Here is a 20708-nt window from a genome sequence, read left to right as displayed (position 1 = left end):
ACCATCGAACAATATCTACGTTGTTTCTGCAATCAGGAGCAGGATAAGTGGCAGTCTTATCTAGCACTGGCAGAGTTTACCTACAACAATACCCAACATTCTGCTACAGGCATCAGTCCCTTCTTTTTTACCTACGGGTATCATCCGAGACATATTCCTCTTTTTGGGATTCCTCCTACAACTGTACCCTCGGTGGATCAACATCTTCATGATCTCCGTACCATCCAAAAGGAAGCTGTACAGAAGTTGGAGGCAAGCCGGATACGTTACAAGAAGTATGCGGATAAGAAGCGATCCCCTAACCCTAACCCTAACTGGGCTGTAGGAACCAAGGTGTGGTTATCAACCAAATATCTCCCTCGTTGGGTTCACCCAGGAAAGTTCTCGGCCCGCTTCATAGGTCCTTTCCCTATTTTGTCTCAGGTAAATCCAGTGGCCTTTCGGTTACAATTACCACCCAAGATGAAGAGGATTCACCCTGTTTTCCATACGTCTCTCCTAAAGGCTTATCTTCCCGATCCTACGAGTCATCGTAGACCCTCTTCTTTAAGGATCGAGGACCCGGACCCTGACGAGTATGAAGTGGAGAGGCTGGTGGATTCCCGTTACAGACATGGCACTATACAATACCTGGTCCATTGGAAAGGGTACTCTGCAGCAGAACAATCTTGGGAGCCCAGACGTAACATCCATGCCCCACGCCTTCTCAGATTGTTCCATCGCCTTCACCCAGGGAAGCCCGGGGGAAAGGGGATAAGGAGAGGGCATACTGTCATGCTGCGGAGACCGTGGAAGTTATGGGCAAGATGGAGGCGCTATTAGGTCCTTACAGTCTGTCTGTGAGCGGTCTAGTCTTTTTGTTGCTGCTGCATTTAAGGAAGCCACGCCCCCTGCGAGTCGCGTTGCAACTCGCTATGCTGACTTTCGATTTGTGCCTACTACAGTTCCAGAAATACCGAGCTCCTCTTTTGCTTTCTCGGTTAATCACCGCGGCCCATCGCCTTCTCGTTAGGCGACGGCCGTTCACTCTTGCCTTCCCTTTCCTTGCCCTTTATCTGGTCCTCGGTTCCCGCCTAGCTTCTCTCCCGTAGCACCCTCTACCTCGCTCGACGGGTTCCTATCTTCCCCGTCGGCGAGGTTCCGGTTCCCTGTGGCTCGGGGTCTTTTCCGTCTTCCCTCGGTCTTGTCATTCCTCTCTTTCACCCCCTCTTTCATTCTCACAAGCTCGCTTTCATTCGCTCTCTCATTCATACTCTCTTGCATTCGCTCTCTCTCTCATTCATACTCTCTTGCATTCACTCACTCTCTCATTCATACTCTCTTGCATTCACTCACTCTCTCATTCATACTCTCTTGCATTCACTCGCTCTCTCATTCATACTCTCTCGTATTCACTCTCTCTTTCTCTCACTGACTCACTACTGCTCTCTATTACTCACACTCTTTCTCTCCCCATTCTTTTACCTGTCTACCGAAACAACTTACCTCAGTCTGCAGTCTTCTGTGCCTATGTTCGATCCTTCGGAAGCATAGGAGTTCTCCTTTGTGGCTCCACACTCCATCGCCTCTTCCAGGGCTCTTTCATCCATGCCAAGGGATCACAGTCCGGTAGCTGTCACCCATTGGAGTATCAACTGGACTTTCGCCTCAAGACTTTAAAAGCCTCTGGATCTGCAATTCCTCCATTCGATCCGCGCCTGCAGCCTCACAGGGTTTTTTCTGCCTTATTGGCTTTTTCCCTGTTCTGGGAGGGGCGGACTCCCCAGGGTTCACCTGACGGTTTATTCCAATAACGGTCAAGGTGGCCTACGGAGGAGACCGTCCCTATCTCTTCGAACGCAAGAAGGGGAAAGGACTCCTTAAGAAGGAAACTGAAGAGGAGAGAACCCCGAAAGACCGGAGGAGAAGACAGAAGGTCGCCAGTCACAGTGAAGATCAAGGTGAGGAGACTCCTGGGGAAGGCACTGTGGGAAGTGGCTGTGACACTGCCTTATCCCGTGCTGGCTAGATGTGGGGAGGAGAGCTGATTCTTTATTATTTGATGGTCGATACAACTCCAATTCTAGATATAAGTCAAAGTAGGAGTTTTTCCAAACCCCCACGAAAAAGCAGAAATGTGAATTATTACCTGTAAAAAGTGCTTTTATGTCACTGACTGAAAAAAACATTTCCAACCAATATAATTCAAACATTGGTGAAACCAGGTACTTGGGTCATTTGGACCTGGGCTAGTGGTATCGGTCTTCCGTTAGGCTTTGGTTTATCCTGACATGATATGGAATCAGAGGTTCATGTTGCTCAAGAGTAATACTTAAAAAATCCATGTTCACAATTTGAAACAATCACGTGGGATAGATCTTTGAATACTGTGGGAAAGGGTATTGCTTATGAATTTAAATCTCCACCTCACAAAGTAATGGAAGTAGGTAGTCAGTGTGAGCCTCATAAGGCCCAGGAAGATCTTACTAAGCCACAAGTCCTTTTCTCAGGGGAAAAACATTTGGTTATTAAAAGTAAATCGGTAGATATGCTTGAAAAATGGTATGTTAGTGAGTCTGACAGGGCGGAGCAGAAGGCAAATAGGCCGGCTTCAGTGAGAGACACAACTTTCAGTATCTTGAGGGGAGCCAAAGGAGAGGAAAAATGTGAAGAGGTCAGGAATAAATTCACTCCAATGGGGTTTTCTCCTGGGAGAAGTGACGGTCCTATATGAAAAAACTAAACAAGTAATGGACAGTTTACATTGACATTGGAAAGTGTGTTTGAGGATGTAAGCCGCTTAACTCTAAACAGAGCCAGCATTCTAGCAATATTTGCGGAAATACCTAATTTGAACATCCTCTCCACTGAAGATATTGAGAAAGTGAAATTCCTCCACCAGTCAAGAACAGACATTGCAATTTTTAGTACAGTTTCAAGACTGTTGTATGAGCTTATATTGAGGGAAGTACAATCTTTGAGAGAGGTGAGCTTTATACTACGTAAAGAGAACGGAAATGGGGACAGCATGGAAAAAACCTTCCCCCAAATGCAATAAAGAGGTGATAATTAGGAGGGAGAAGGGAGGTGAATATTAGAGAGAAATTGATTTTACGGAAATGATCGAAGAGTGGAAAGAATTGATGCAGATTGGTCATGGGTTGCCTACTCAGTCAGCCAAAAACAAAGCCAACGAGTATCTAGGCATCTTTAACAGAAGGATTTGTTTGGACGTTTTGTCATGGAACACTCTGTATTGATAAATAACATACCATTAAGAAGAGCACTGGAAAAGTTTGACATCATCTCTTTGCTTGAGGTGTGGCTCCTGATGCGTACACAAGTAGAAGGATACCCCACTTGACTTGTTTCCAGGAATCAAAAAAGGGAAGGTGGTCTTATTAAGAAGCAATATGGGCCTCACTTGCATAACAGAACTAGATTCGTGTCGAGGTGTTTTATTTGTAGAATTTGAATGTTCAATGGAGGGAGAAATGCAACGGTTTGTACTACTAAATATATATTGGCACATGGGAGTGTGTCCTCATGATAGAAGCTTGAAAAGTATCTCTTCCTTTCTTACCCAATAGAGAGGGAAATACCGTAAGGCTCATATTATGGCAATAGAGGATTTAAAATCAGTCTGTTCTTCCATAGAAGATTTGATTATATTTCTGTGCAGACTCCAGGAAGTAAAACCATGGGTAAGAGGGAACAAAATAGCGCCAAGTGGTTGGTTTGTTTGGATGGAGTGGGCTTGGCAAAGCTGAACGGTTCAATTCATGGTGATGTCCCGGGATGTGCAACTTGGCACAGGAGATTATCTACTGTATTGGAGTACATCTTTACCGATGAATACTTGCACAAATGTTGTAATGAATTTGTTATAGTGAACAACGATTGGAGCGATCATTGTATGATCCAAACCTGTTTTAAACTTTCTACGAAATTGGGGTGGTTTGACGCCGACTTTCACATCTTGCGACCTATTGTTAAACTCTTGTAACATTGATGAATGTGTTGCATTTGGCAGGAGAGATAGAGGTACACCCCCCCACCTCTACAATGAAATAGTATGATATTGGAACACTCCTTCGTACAAATACGCCAGATTGAGTCAAACGGTATCTCCACAATTGAGGTTTATCAAAGTGTAATATTGGCCCTTCTTGGTAACACGTGTTTCGGCAACACAAAAGTGCCTTTTTCAAACCAGGGCTGTTGGTGAATAATCAATTAAACACGATGTGTTGTAAAATAACATAATAAGTGTTCAGTGTAAACATAATATCAATAACCATTTCATTCAGCATTATGCCAACATGAATATTGTTAATATCACTTAGAAGACAGAGATAACAAGGGATGAGTGAAGGGGAGGATAAATAAGGTAAAAGATGTGCACAGAGAAAAAGAAAAAATAATAATGATGAATGAGAAACGTTATATTTGACTGCTCATTATTTTAAATACTTTTTCATATTGCTTTGCAGTTAGCATGTTTTCAGACTCCTAACAAGGATAGATGACTTCCATAATATCTCAAACTCATTCTTTAATTTTACTCAGCACTACTTGTGCGGTTAGTCAACCTCAGTTGCGCGTAATACTTATGTATTATTTGGCTATGAATTGTGTGTGTCAGCAAGGACACAAGGTACCAATTATTAAACCCAAAGAAACAAAAAGCATAAGGAACACAACACCATTCGCTCTTTTGTGCATAGGTGTTACCTGTTTGCTTGAGAAAGCGTGCTGAATAGATTGCCGTCTGTTCTTAGTGTAGTAACCGGGTTAAATCCCTGAAGAAAGACAAAGTTCTATTTACCAATTACTATGAATGATTTGTTGCTGACATGCTAAGATTAGTTTGCGGCCTTTTAAACATGCATATTTCACTTATGGAAATTGCATGAACTTTATGGTCTCTTACAAATTATTGGACATGCGTGCTCCTCTTTACTGGGCTGGCGCTCTTGCTGCAAAATCACAGATACATTGGGTCATATTAAGGACATAGTGCTGGCTGTCTATTTTTCTCCGTATCTGAACACATCCGCGCGTTGCTATTATCTCGCGCGTGTGTTCCATGGTGATTTATTAAAAAAGCGCAATCCTCTTAAGGGCCTGGCGCTGTTCCGGCATTGTTAGGGATGCATTTAGGCATATTGCAGATATTGTGCAGGCTGTTCTGATCTCCTCATATTTAAACGTAAACCTGCGTTACTTTTGTCATGCGCGTTACTATGTAAACGCTGTATATTACGGTGAACGTTCTTGTCCTAATGATCACACGCAGAAATTAATGCAGAACGCTTACCGTGCTGGTCTGGGCTCCCAAGCCCTATGAGTCAACCTGCATTCACTCGAAGGTTCTGCTTATGCGTAACCTCGAAGTTGGTGTTGTCGGCAGGCGTCATGGCAACACCGTGGTCCTTTCTTTGTTGACATGACCCTGTCGGCCATCTTTTGGGATAACTGGTATAAAACATACTGGTAATACGCGTTTCAATGTTGTGCTGGTAATTCTATTTCAATTTGAAGGTTAACTCATTATTCGGACTGCGATTACCATTTACTCACGTTGCTCCCATTATTCGGGCCGAATTTTCACATTAAGTATTTTAACACTTTTCTGTGTAAGTTAGCGCTGCACAATTGCTCGTATGCCTATGTTTGTAACACATTGTGTTTACCCTCATTTTTTGAGGGAATACTTTGTTAAAGCTGGTATATAATATATAAGACTGAGGTACCAGCGATCATTACACTTTCCTCATCCTCATGTATTCAAATAGTGTACATTTTAAATGGTGCCTTTTTTCGGCCTGTTTATGCAATGTCTTGATATTGGGTTAAACATGCACAAATGCAAAAACGGAAGTGTGACTAGTATGATGACCTATCTTCTGTCCTGTATGTGGATGCATGCCTCAATTGCCCATCTACTGTTTATATGATGGAATATGTTGAAATAGTACTCTATTCCCCATTGACCATTCATTATGCTCATAAAAAATAGTACATTTAACTATCGGTATTCAAACCAAATTTCAGGGCTTGAAACTGACAGATAAGTCTGGCTTCTGATTGTCGTAGTGCCATCTCGAGATTTCCACCTCTCCTGCCAAGCTTTTCTTGTTTCAAACCAATGAATATGATGTCTTTTTTATCTGCCATTTGGTGCTCTTGTTGCTACTGTATGGCTAATGGTAAATTCAGGTTTTGGCTGTCAATACCGGCTTAATGTTGCCGAATTTGCGTCCGGAGTTGGCGAATCGTGCTTCCGATGTATATTTTGTGGCAAACACATATTATAGCATACACTACATGTTTTGTCCTGCAGTTGATATTCTGTTTGATGTTCATATAGTTTCCACAGTGTATACAAGGGGGGTGGTTGCCGCCGATCAAATTCAGACAATTCTTAAAATTTAGAATGTTTTATTTAGAGGGAAAATGTAGTGATGTTTAGAAATAATAACCCTATTCCAAACTTGCACGAGCTTAAACATGAACTCGCATTTTTCTAGGAAACAGCAAACATGGATTAAATCATGTCAATTGTTGTGCACCCTTTTTCCAATCAGGGGACATGTGTTGATTTACATGTAGTCTAAAAGAAAATCACATAAACATCTTCAGGCGAAAAGAGCTTATTATGCAACATATTGCCATGGTGTTATGGATCAAAGAAAAAATAGACAATGTTAGACACTAGGATTGTCCTTATTCAAAGCAAAACATGGATTCAGTGTTCAGGAGTGCAACCAACATTTGCATATAGTTAGAAGTATATTTCCTTTGCATGAACCCGTCTGTAACAATGATAGGTTCTTAATGTTTGAACCGGAAACTTGGAAAACGTGTATATACACAATTATGCTGCTACTGTGGTCTACTAACACAGCTGGAGTACTCTCTAGTGTAGTCAGTGTTTATGGCATCAGAATATACTACAATTATACCAAACAGAAAATTCATACAAAAAAGTTAGGTATATTGTGTTCTGTGGGCACCATTAGGTAGCTGTGTACAAGCGAATGTGATCAGGAGAAAAAGAGAGCACACATCTCAAGTGTGGCATTATTTGGAAAGTACCGTGCCTGACTTTTAGCAGTTTGCTTAGAAAAGCCAAGTTCTGTTGTTTTATAATGAAGTCTTTCACATTAGTGAAGTGGTGGCCAATCCTTGGTCATATAGTTTCCACAAGCATCTTGAAACTTAGTTGCTGGTATATGGGCATATGGACACATGGAACACGTCCCACATTTTCTGAATCCAAAAATGTCTGGTGTTAACCAGTTTGATGATTGTCTCTCACTGTTGCTTGGAAGCAGTGAGGGACTAACACAGTTCCTTAATGTTTTGGCTCTTGCGAACACAATATGTGGTTTCTTTTGAGTGAAAGGGGTTAGATGTGGGTCTAATTGTAGAAAGTGCCGATTTCGATCTAATATTTGCCTGATCTTTATTTGCCTGATCTTGGAGTGGTCTTTTCAATATGATGTAATGAATCTGTTTTAAACTTTGCTTGGGTATGAATTCCATGACCTATGCATTAGATATTAAGGTAAATCTAGCCAAAAAAATAAACTGATTTGAAACAAGAGTTCCATTAGGAATTTGAACCAAAAATTTCATCAATTTATGGGTGTGTCCACATTAGAGGAAAACATTAGAACCTTTACCCGTGATACTTGTGGTTTTTTCTTACGTGAGATCTTGGCTTCTCAGAAGAACAACATTGTGACTAAGATGGGTGTCCGCCATAAAGAAAAGAGGAACAATCATGTGGTCTGCCCTATGGCCATAGGGAAAAAAAGAGAGATGAGGAAAGATATACGCTTAATTAGAAAAACCAACTTTGGAATGGATAACACACGCTTGCTGGTTAAAAAACTCGGCAGAAACCTAAAAATTGGTTGTCTAGAATTAGATTGCTTCTGATTCAAAAAGACTAGGAGGCTATGATAAAATGCCTAATTAAAAAAGATACCAAGCACTTTTGGAGTTTGGTTAATCATATGAGAGTGGGTCAAGATGCTATACAGGCCAAGGTAGTAAATGTGGAAGCGTGGGTTATCCATTTTACCAAGCTATTTGCTGAGGAAGAGGATTCCCTACATTATAATATAATGCAGAATATTCGGCTCCTAACCATTTTATTTATTTATTTAATTACTTTTTATAAGGCACCTAATAATGTACCCGAGTTCAGTTTCTAAGTGCAGATCTGGGATTCAAACCTCTGTTGCTCTGCATGGTCTTGTTTCCAAGACCAGCACGTTGCCCCTGTGCTATCCTCCGTTCTGAGGTGCATATTGATGTTGAATTGGTCATTAACATAATCGCTAAACCAAGTTCTTCACATGTGCCAGGAGTGAATCATCTAACCAACGCGCTCTGGGCGACTATACTTACGTTCTTGTTTAATAATATTCTGAAGAACAGAATTCTTCCACTAGCTTGGGAAACATTGTTCATAATTCCAATTTTTAAACAGGACCTCCAGACCAATCCCTGTAGCTACCTCCCTATAACTATGCTTCCAGGGCAGATTAAAATCTTTGCAGCAGTCATTCTAAACCATCTGGAACATTGGGCGTCCTCAATCGGTAGAATCGATAAGAGAAACCAGATTTCGTAAAATGCAGAGGGAACCATCAAACTGCTTTTTTTGCTAAAATGCAGGCAGGATCTGGTTCAGAAGAAAAAGTATGATGTGATATGTGATATATACAGCGGCCATTAATCTTTGCTGTGCATTCGATCTAGCTAGCCGTAAACACTTATGGTGGAAACTTTCAAGTTGGGGGATCCACTGAGGGCTACTAAAACCTATAATAAAATTCCATGAAAAATCGAACGTCCAGGTACACTTAAAGGTGGAAGGATCATACTAAAAATAAATACCTACAATAAACGGTTTAAGGAGTAGATGCATCTTAGCTCCCTGCCTTTTCAACCTATATATCCCTGATGTGGGAGAAAATATTGAGAATGCAGCATTGGTATTCCTTAAAATTGGAAGCATTTGATTAAGTTAGTTGGCCAATGCTGATGATTTTGTTTTGACAGATTGTACAGTGTTGGGCCTCTAAAGACTTTTAACAGGCTTTTCCACTTATGCTGAGGAAAATGCACTTGGCATTAATGTTGCCAAATCCAAAATCCTGAACTTTAGATCCATTAATAAAAAAATTCATAATAGGTGGTTCATCAATTGCCTTAAACTGGAAGTGGTAGAACATCTAGTTTCTCTGGGCTTCCCTCTTATTAGCACTTCAGGCAAAGGTTATTTTCAGATTTACTAAAGGGGAAATGACAGATTCATTCAACCAATGCAATATCTTAAACGTTCCTATTGTAGATATACAGTAAAACCTTTGATGAGTTTATATGCAGGCAAAGTGATACCGAAATTACTGTATGGAATTGAACTAACCTATGAAAAAGTGATATGTATTCTAGTTTCACTAGAAAGTTTAATTTGGAGAAAAGCTCTGTGTACACCTAATGCGGTGGCCTAAGTCTTAATAAGATACGATCTTGGGTTGAGTTCTCCTAGGGTGTTGGGGTTTTGGAAAAAAATATAATTTTTACGTAAATATTTTAACGGTAAAAGCCACCCCTCATTATACTGAATTAAGAGAAGTGATGGACAAAAGAACCAAAGGAAATCTAAATACTTTTGAGGATTATTGTGCAGGTCTCCCAACAATTGTAAGCATGAACAAAAGTGATCCAATGGAAGATCCAAAAAAGGTCAAAAAAGCTTTATTTGAATGGGATTGGTGTCAAACAATAGAAATATTACATTCCCTAAATGAACACAAATGTTTTGGTACTGTGGTTACTCCTTTAATCCTATTCCCAAGGGCTCAAGCTATGTTTGACTTTTTAAGATTCAGATGGACCCTAAACTGTACTAAGGAGATCTTGTACAGAAGGAATGTATTGAAGGGAAACCAATTTTGTCGTTTTTGTGGCTGTCCAGGGGAGGTGGAAACGCATAAACATCTTTTAATGTCTTGCGAAACACTTAGAATAATATATTTGAAAAGATTCATTGAATCATCGATCGCATGCGACAGTGATCACTTTTGGGAAGTACTGTGTATCTTGCCGGTCAACTTCTCTCTCACTGGCTGTGATCGTTTTTAAAAATAATCTGAATCTGGATACTTATGTGAAAAGTACATGAATGATCGGGTACTTTGAGGAATTCTTCCTGTTAAGGTTAAAAAAAGAATGATTGTGATATTTTGTACTTGCTTTTATTGATTGCCAAATTCTAAACAAACATGTGCCGCTTCATATTGAAAAGGTGTATCTTAATATATTATTACTTCTTTGTTCTTTTATCTAATTAAATGAAATTTGATGATTTGTGGAAATGTTATCGTTAAGGTTGAACTTTGTTTTCAACCAATAAATAATTACAAAAAAAAGTTACATTTGTGACTAAGTTCTGTGTAAAAGCAAAAAATATTTTTTTTTACATGATCTAAACACTGATCTATTTAAATAAGACTTATGCTGTTAACTGTAGCCATACGACACAGATACCAAGCTAGGCTAGATGGGTAAAAGGCCTGTAACCTGGCCAGTTTGCAATAACCCGACTTCAGACTCCATCTGATCTTAGCCAAGACCTTGCTGGGCTGGACACTGACAAGCAGAACACAATGTGGTGCCAATGGCAGACCTGCTGCAATCACCTGAAGCACCAGAATCTCAGCTTTACTATCAGGATCTTGCCTTTGGTCTCAGGCACCTTCTCGTTCTTGACTGCCATCCCTTTCTTCTACCCTTGCTCTCATGATCCTTCTCGACAATTTGCAACACACTTCTTCTTTCCTCTCACCTTTCCTCCTGTTCGCTTCTACCTTCTTTTACTTAACACAACTGGTTGTCCTCCTCTCCTCCTTTTAATTTCCCATACCACACTTCCTCTCTTTCTCTTCTTTTACCAACTGGTCTGATATCTCCTCCTCTTCCTCTTCATCTTTACTTCCATCCTCCTGATGACTTCTATCTCGTTAGACTACCACTTTTCTACTCTTGGTTTTCTTCTCCACCTCCTTTCCTTAGATGTTGCCTCCTCCACTTCTCTTCGATGACCTGTCTCCTCCACCTCCAACTTATTTTCTCTCCTACAACCTCTTTCTTAGATAGTACCTCCACTTCCCTATAATTACTTCTTTGTTCCTCCTTCGCTCTACCATTCTTCTCCTTCACCCCTTCGTTGTGCTCGGCCGTCTGTTTAACACCTTTAACCTCCTGTCCACACCACCACACAATCTCCAGCTCGCTATGCCTCAACTCCTGAATCCCACAACCTCACCTGTGTGTTTAAGTTTTGTGAAATTGATTGACTTCTGCTGGTTACACAATCCTGAGGATTATCCTGCTTGTGACAGAACTACTAACTCGTCAGCTACTTGCATTTGTCTCCCTCGCCTTAATGCATCCTGTGACTCTGTGGCATGGTTGCTTTAATTCCATGGTGCTGTGCATTTTAGTTGAGATGCCGTGAGACCGGCGCTGCTTGCCTGCTCCTCTGGGGCACCTACGAACCCCAGCAGTTCAAGATTGTAAGTGTTTGTGTGAGTGGGGCATGTCACCAAACATTCCTTTGTAAGGACTAATTGTTGAGATTCCAATCAGTCTGTCCATCTGTCCATGGGGACTCCGAGCTGTAATTCTGCCGAGAGGAAGTATCATCATTTTTAAAAAGGGATTCTTCCTTCAGTTTGAAATGCTACATGTAGCGGTCTTTCAGATAAGATAACATCTACAGACCGAAATAAACCCTGAGATCCAGCAATGACATACACCTTCAACTAAAGCATTATCTGAAACTGAAATATGAATCAGCTTCTCCACGCATCTCAGCACAACTCTGGAACTCACTCCCCAATGAAACACCAACAAAACACCTAACCTTCAGGAAACTACTAAAAACCTAGATCTTTAACTCGCAATCCTAAACACAAAGTACTATCTAAGAGAAACACACACTCACGATACAATGAGAGACATCACAAACCATGTGACCACCATAATTGACCCAACCAAACTGGGGAAGAGCAACAAAAGAAAACATAATATCACTCAACACAATATAAGGAATTTCAGCCTAAACAAAACAATGTAGCCTTCAAGGGCACACACACTTTTCTCACCATTAACCCTACTAAAACCTTCAATTTTGTATACAAGCACACTGCTCATACATCAAATACAACATACTCTGCCACAGCACCAACTTGAAATCACACAGCAAACTGCACACCCCCTTCGACATCCCACTCAATCATAGCACACTCCATCTCCCACACTACACCACAGATAAACAAACAATCCTATACAGACACACACACACACACACACACACACACCAAAATAACACCAACCCCATACCATCTAGAAGTAAACCCAACACATAGTGACTGAGTTTTCTGAACTGAAACTACGAGCACAGCCAAAGCACTCCCTTCTCTCCTCAAACCAGCTAACCCTGCTCCACCCCTTTGTCCTTTTCATATCTGCCTGACTATCTGGAGACCTTGAAAATGAAATATACTGGTTTCAAGCTGGCAGTCACATTCTCTTGAGGGGGTGGGGTCTCTGCCACAAAAATCTAGCACAAGCAACTAGAATCCCATGCACACTCTTTTCCTACATGTTTTTCCTTCTCTCCCCTGATGCCCTGGCTGTTTTCTTGCTTACAACCAACTACCTCTGTCTCTAGTGGCTCAACCAGCTTTTTTTACTACTCCATTCATATGGCCTGATCTGTCGCAGCTCTAATTGATTAGATCTGTTTCCTACTTGTGTGCAGCCTTTGTATAGGCTCCAGTTCCCATCTAATTCAGTTGCCCCAGCAGTTTGGTGTTTGTTATTCTTTTCACATATCTAAAGCTGTAGTCTTTGCTGGGACATGGAACCGTCTGGTGGTATTCCAGGTTGAAGATAGTCTGGATAGCTCTTTGACAACATTCTGAGGAATTGTATCCATGAGTTCCATGTCATTTCATTGCAGGATGTTTTTTCGTGGGCTTTTTTACCGCAGATGTTTTAACGAAAAAAACTCATCAAATTTTATTTTTGGGGTGTGGAGGAGTCCCCACCCATCCCATTTATTTTTTTTATATATCCCCGAACACCCACACCCAATATATATATTTTTCCAAACACCCCCCAAAAAATAAGCTGAGTTTTTTCCCCAAAAATAATCGTGGTAAAAAACCCTGCGAATAAACATCCCGCGATGAAAGGACATTGTACTGTTTAATGGAGCTGGTCTGATGGTTACCTTAGAGAGTCTGACAGGGATTTAAGACTTTCTCTCACAAATCTATCATTCAAACAGGGCATATATATCTGCCCACCATCATAGACTACTTCCTCAGTCTCAGGAATGTTGTGGGGAACATGTTGGGGGACTCTGCAGCTCTCATCCTACAGTATCCAGGTAGCTCACAACTCTGGTAGAAGGACTTGCTACACCGGATTTCCTAGACTGGTTTACGGAGAAGTGGTGGCATGGAAAATGAAAAGAACATGAGGACAACCTGTTGTGGTAATAAAAAGATGAGACAAGTGAATAGGAGGAAAGGTGAGAGGAAAGGAGGTGAAGACTGTTATGAATTGTAAAGTAGGAAAGGAGTAGATCAGAGAAAGGGTAAGAGAAGGGTGAGACCTTCGAGAAGGAGAAGGTGCCAGATACCAAAGGCAAGAGCATGATAGTAAGGCTGAGACTCTGGTGCTGGAGGAGATTGTGGCAGGGCTGACACTGGCATCAAGGGATTATGCTTGTCAACTACCTACCCAGCAAGGTCTTGGCTAAGATCAGAAGGAGTCTGATATCTGGTTGATGCCCAGCTGATCCTGTGACCCAGAGCTAGTAACAACAGATACAGGGGAGAATGACATGCTGACAAGTTCAACAAAAGCCAAGGGGTTTCCACCTACAACAGAAAGTAAGAAGTGCTACGGCACTTAACCACCAGGGATTTAGTGACAGTTTCATGCTGGCTGGCAGAGCCTAAGGGACGAAGAAAGGGAACAATGTACTACAGTCTTTTAAAAGTTTTGAGTGGTTCATCATCCTTTGAGTTTCCCAATGATTTGTTTCCAGGTCTAGGTCTATCTAATACCTTACTGTTATTTGAGGTGTGTAATATTGACCCATGAACTTTATAAATTAGGCTTTGATGTAGTCTGTTGATCCGTCAGCTGTGACAATAGTGAGAGTGGCATCATATCCCTAGTGAGTGAGCTGGGTACTATATCCCTAAAGAGCTGGGCACTTTACCCCTGAAGGAAGAATTGAACACCCTTTACAGGAAGAAGCAAGTCAGGCACCATCCTTTTAGCTAGACTGCAAATAGAGAGCTGCGCGATATTTATCTGGGACTGATTTCAGCAATGAAGCCTGCTGTGCTATATATCCCTGTAACTAAGATCTTGTCCAAAGAAGAGAGTTGGGCGCTACATTCCTGTAACTGTATTGAGACTAGAGATCCTGAGGGAGACCAATATTCCCAGAGAAGAGAGAATCATTTAGTTGGACATATTCCGACCCTTTTTTTGCTTAATCGTTATAAGAAAATAACATCCTTTTGGGTTTTTGATAAACCCATAGTTTCTGTAGATGTTTATCCCAACTTGATCCGGATTACACTAATACAGCCTTTAAAAACAGCTCTCTTTGTATCTCATGTTCTTTGTCAAGTCACCACATTGCTAACGTCCCACACTCAAGCCTCATTTTTAAGATTTGAGCATGGCCCCTCTCTTCCTCTACTTCAATCACCAGGCTATGTGGCCAATTCTTTGTTCCAAGAGAAATTCATATCTGCCGCATGACATGAACATGGAAACAGTACAGTACTGCAATATCTACCTCAGCTGCATTATTCAATAGTTCTCGGTGCAGTACAAAAGTGGTCTTGAACAACAGAGGTAAATGTTTGGTACAATAAAATAACAAATTAATTAACAATTATTCTAGCCTGGAACTTACTTGAAGATCAGATCATCTACGTCTGTCAGGGTGGCACCAATGCTCTTAAGCAGGAGATTAACAGAAGTGATGCCAATAATCTCCTGTTGTTCCTTTTTTGATTCTTCCCCGCCAGCACCCAATGACAGGCTCAGGTGTAACTAAAAAGAGGAAACATATAAGTTAGCTGAAAAAGTGTTTTTATTATGCTGTCATTGTAGGATGCTGTTTGACAACTAAATATCATATAGTGTTGATGGCTTGTTGAAATTAGAGATTCCGCTATTGTAAGCAACACTGAGTCTATTTTCTGCAAACATTGAAAATCCACCTTTATCAGTTGACCTTCCACTCATTCAAGTAGCAACTGATTTTGTTTGTTACTAGTTTACTCTGTTACTTAAGAGGAGGTCATCAGAAAATATGTCCTTTTCGGTTCTCCCAAAATAAAACATTTCTTAACTCCAGTAACGCTCTTGCTGATGGAGGTTTCTCCTGCAGATTACTCACCTTAGATATATTCTTCCAGTTTCATCCGATCACAGAAATGTTTTCATCAGGAAGATGCACTGTGCTCAGCCACGTTTGGGAAGTATTAATGAATATGGTAATTTGTGAGTGGGCTCTTTATCAGAAAGCCAAGCTGGCAAGGCAATGAGGAATCTATGAGAGGAGCATCCACCAGAAAGAACATTACTGAAGGCAAGTAGTTTTTTATTCTAATTGATTGTGTTCTCTCACAGATTTCTCATCTTAGACTCCCATAGCAATGTGTACAGGCCACAGGAGAGAAGAGCGAACCAAGAGTTCAAATTTTGAAATTTTAGATGACCACCCTATCAAATCAGGTGTGTTGGCCAGATAGAGAATGAAGGCAGTAGTGTATTGTGAAGGTATGTTATGAAGACCACAGTGAGGTTTGACAGATGTCTAACATCGGAACGCCTCTTTGGAAGGCCAGAGGGGGAGCTATTCCACTTGTTGAGTGTGCCTGAAACCATTCAGCTATTTCATTACATGCAATGGAGTAACATTCAGAGACACGTAAGGCTGTCCATCATGACCATATCTGCTTTGTCAAAGCTTTACCTAGACTAGGATGAGTGTAACCTATGAAAAGCTGGTCCTCAGTTCTAAAATCCTTGGTTCTGGAAATGTAAAAATTCAGTGCCCTTCTCAGGTCTGATATTTGTGATTTGTCAATTTCAGTGGTGTTTTCCCAGTGTTTCCACACACAAAAATAAAAAATTCGGTGTATGTCAGTGTAAATTCATTTTTTGCAGAAGATATGGAGCTCAATGGTGTTTTTCAGGTGTATATGAAAAACATGTGTTTACTAACATGCATACCTTTTGTGGTAGACACTGTTCATAATGGACGGGCTATTGAGGGAACAGTCTCTGAAAAGGGGTAGCCAACATGTTTCTGCTGAGAAAGCCAGTAACAGATGTCAGTGAGACGCTGCCCCTGGAAAACAAGCAGCCTATTTTTAGTACAGAATGATGCCCTTTATCAATATGATAGGATATGGCATTTGTAACGCGCCTATACACAAGTGTTTCAAGGCAGGTTCTAGGATGTGAGAGGGCCTGTGTGACAAAGGATGTGCAGGGGCCCTAATTTGCATTTGTTTTGACATCAGTGTGAAATCACAGAACATTAAGTTACAGGGAATGACATAAGGCTTTGATACTTGATGGTAGCATGGAAAGCAACATTACAAGAAATTGTCATGAGTACACCAAAAAGCAAAAAAAATGTGTAATGCGCAATATATGTTATGTTCATTTATACTGTTAACCATTGCCATTTTTATGGTCTTCAGACACTCTGTGAATGGTCACTCATTTATGGTGCAATAAACTGAATGGGACTTTTGTTTACAGAGTACAATGTGCACAAAATCAGGTGGACAAATAATTCACAGTGAGAAGTGGCGATGCAGAGATTTGAGCCCAGTCTGAAATGTAGAATTTTGACCACATATCTTCCAGGATGTAGTTGGTAAAAAGATGTGTTTTTGACTTTCAAGAATACTCTGTACAGAAATCATAATAAACCACTCCAACATATACATCCTTGCAGAAATATGTTAAATAAAAGGAGGATAATTGCAGCTTTGTTTTCCCTTTCTTTAACAGAAGCCTGAATGTACAGGAATGCAAAGCAGCATGAGACTGTCGGGAGTGCGTAGGTGCTGAAGGTGTGAAGGAAGTGACACATTTTTTTCATTCTCCAGAAGAGGTCAGCTCCTTCCTTTAGGCCCTACCTAGGGCACCACATTGAAGGGGCAACAATGACTGAGGGGGGTAACCCCCGGGGCCTATTCATAACGCCACAACAGAGCAGGAATGGCAATGGTTTTTGATATGTGTTGGCGACCAAGTTGTTTCTATGGAAAGAGTTGCAGGGGTGACTGGGTCCTGGTGAACCCCCAAGCGTGAGCATATGTGTGCAAGGAGGGTGGTAGTGTGGGGGGAACTGGCAGGTTGGTGTTGCTGGTTGTGGGGGGGACAAAGTTGGGGTTCTGGGATGGGCTGAGTTGGAGATCGATGGATAGTAGTACTATTACAATCTGGGCCACTAGCCCTATGAAAGGGGGAGGATGCAGAGAGGTGGAGTTAATGGGGATGGAGGGGGGGGGTAGGGTTTGGGATGTAGAGAAGAATCGAGTGTCACTCTACTGTGTTGAGCTACGAGGTGCCATGAGTGGTTAGGTTTTTCAAACTAAGAGATTTGGGACTGAAACGCTGACATGGGAGCATAATGGCCGGGTCACTTAGGAGCATCACATGGAATGACCGTCTAAGTGTCGTAAAGTCCTGTTATATATGCAGCACCATGAGGTGGAAATAGCGCTTTTACAGAAGACACATCTAACACCGGAGGTAGAATCAAAATTTGGGCAAGATTGGGGGTGTCACTGTTACTTTTCCTCTTACTCCTCTTATGCTAGGGGGAGGGTGTATACTTATCTACAAGTCTGTTGGGTTTCGAAAGATTTCCACAGTTAAAGAATGGGAGGGCCTGGGCCTGGTAGTACAGGTGACCAAGGGGATTGGTAAATTGCAGGGTATGTGCATAACATGGAGGTTAGTGACGTATGGAGAATTAGGAATCAAGACGCACTGGAGTACACATACCATTCCTCCATCCACAATTCAGCATCACGGATGGATTTCTTTCTGGTTTCCCACACACTGATGGGCAAAGTGACAGAGGTGACCATCCTGGCGTGCACATTATCGGATCACGCCCCAGTATTACTAGCAGCTGAACTAACAGACCGAGGGAGAGAGTGGGCCCCTTGGGTATTCAAAAGTGATGGGCTGATGGATGCACTGTTCTGAGAAGGTCTGTCAGGAGCAATAGACACGTTCTTTGAGATTAACGACGGATCGGTGGGATCGGCTGGGGTCTTGTGGGAAAGCTTTAAGTGCATAATCAGAGGGGAGTGCATATCGAGGGAATCGGGGGTACTGATACAGATATGGGGTGAATTGGCCAGCACTGAAGCCCACATTCGGGAACTGCAGTCCGGTGCACCTGCGCCGACACTTGCGGAACAAGCAGAGATTAAGAAGTATCTGTAGTTGTTCAATGAATCGGCGCATAGAGAAGCCAAATTTCTCTCTGGTAAAGCGGTGGTACTATAGTATGGGGAAGGGCAGAAACCGGGTAAGGGAATGGCAAGGACCGCAAAGCTGGACAATCTTAAGGACCGAGTTCTATCCATAATAGACACACAAGGGGTAGAGAGGTTTGTGGACATGGAGATAGTTCAGGAATTCTGTCGGTTCTATGTTCAGTTGTACTCTACCCATATCCAGGTTTCCCAACAGGAGGTAAATAATAACTTAGATCAGGTGGCCTTATACTGGTGCACAGAGGAACAAAGGGAGTGGTTGGGTTGTCCGGTGTCCCTGGAGGAGGTGCTTGGGGCTATTAGATCCGTCCCATCTGGCCCGATGGATTCACAGCAGAATTCTATAAGCACTGCGCTGGGAAGCTTGCTCCGTACCTACTGCAGATGTTCCATCAGAGTTTGCAGCATGGCCGTCTATTGGAGTTTCTGAGAGCGGCCGTGGTACTGCTCAAGCCAGATAAGGCCCCAAACAACTGGTCTTCCTATAGGCCTATATCCCTCATTAAGCTGGATAATAAAATCCTGGCTAAAATACTGGCCTCTAGGATAACGCCCCTTATGCAAATATGATAAAGGCAGATCAGTCTTGGTTCATTCCGGGGCGCTCCACCTTATACGGAATACAGAGGATGTTTGGGTTGATGGCCGTGGTGCAACAGGAAGATTCGATAATAGCAGCTTTATTGGATGCTACTAACTGTTTGACTCGGTGGAATGGCCCTTTCTGTTTACAGTACTACGTAGGATGGAGATGGGGGAGCAGTTTAATTTTAATGGTGTCATTACTCTATACATTACCAACGGCTAAGATAAGGGTGAGCGGTCAGTTCATGCCTAACAAAGCTGGAGAGAGGTACACAGCAAGGATGTCCTTTGTCACTGCTGTTATTTGTGCAAGCGATAGAGCCGATGGCGGAAAGAATAAGGGAGAGTCACCCGCACAGAGGAGTTCATTTATGCAAACAGAGTGGTAATCTCTCTCTACACGGACGACATGGTACTGTTTGTCACTGATCTCAAACGTAACCTAGACCCAGTTATGCGCAGTGTTTTCCTGTTCAGGGACTTCTCGGGGGTCAGGGTAAGTATTGCAAAATCGGTCCTATTCCCGCTAACGGACAGCGAGGATCAATATGCAGTCGGGTGGGGGTTTCAATAGCACACGGATCAGACCTGATACTTAGGGGTCAATATTGCTCGGGATCCAGCTAACCTATACAAGAACAACTATCAGAGGGTGCTAGAACAGGTTAAATCCACAATGAACAGATGGGGGAACCTGCCCCTTAATCTCTATGGTAGAATCTCCCCGATTATAATGGTGCTACTACCCCGGTTTTTATACATCTTTCTCAATCTCCCACTGGCACTACCTGGAGAATACTTCCGAGATCTAAGGTCTGTGACGTTGAGGTTTATTTGGGCTGGAAAGCAGACCAGAATCTCGTGTCTCAACACTCATTTGCTGAGTTTGAGACATATTATAATGTGACTCAAGCAGGCTTTCTTTTTTACTGGTTCGGTGAGCGGGGAGACAGAACACATGTGGTGGTGGAACGAACGATAGCCGCACCATTTCTGTTACGGTCAATTATCCTCACAGCACCTGACAGGACTTCACGCACAAGTAATATGGGGGAACAGACCTGTAGGTCATGGACACGCATTGAACATAAATCTAGTGGGGAGGTCATATACTCCCCGGAGCAGATTGTCATATACACACCTGGGATCATTCTCACTAGCGAAAAATGTTATGTCACTCTCATAAAGCGGCTAAAGGTAACTTATGGTGTGAAACCTGGAGTGAGTGAAAACAAGGGGGAGAATTGCTTCAGCAAAGTATGTACCTCACCTTGCTGTTGAGGAGACAGCCGAGGAGCCAATGTGTACACCCTCAATGGAGCCATCTGAAGGACTGCCTTGAAACAGGTCAGGGAGGGGTTCCGATTCCTCTTCCTCTCTCTCTGATGTCAAGTGCAGAGCAGCCATTTCAACCCTAGGGATGAATGCCTTCAGTCTATATATAGATTTGTATTTTATATTTGTATTTTATTGAATTTATAT

At 42.0% G+C, this 20708-nt stretch overlaps 1 protein-coding gene across 4 annotated transcripts in view; it reads right to left on the bottom strand.

Annotated features, from left to right (window-relative positions):
- Positions 1–20708, bottom strand: part of VPS13C (vacuolar protein sorting 13 homolog C) — a 5236720-nt gene that overhangs the window by 760923 nt on the left and 4455089 nt on the right. For all 4 annotated transcript variants that reach the window (XM_069624493.1, XM_069624490.1, XM_069624491.1 and 1 more), the window contains one exon: positions 15017–15156. In XM_069624493.1, coding sequence (XP_069480594.1) covers positions 15017–15156 — 140 coding nt within the window. The remainder of the gene's footprint in view (positions 1–15016; positions 15157–20708) is intronic.

Source organism: Ambystoma mexicanum, chromosome 11, assembly GCF_040938575.1.
Source record: "Ambystoma mexicanum isolate Mex_15411 chromosome 11, UKY_AmexF1_1, whole genome shotgun sequence".
In the NCBI taxonomy this organism is placed as follows: Eukaryota; Metazoa; Chordata; class Amphibia; order Caudata; family Ambystomatidae; genus Ambystoma; species Ambystoma mexicanum.
This window is presented reverse-complemented; position numbering and strand designations above follow the sequence as displayed.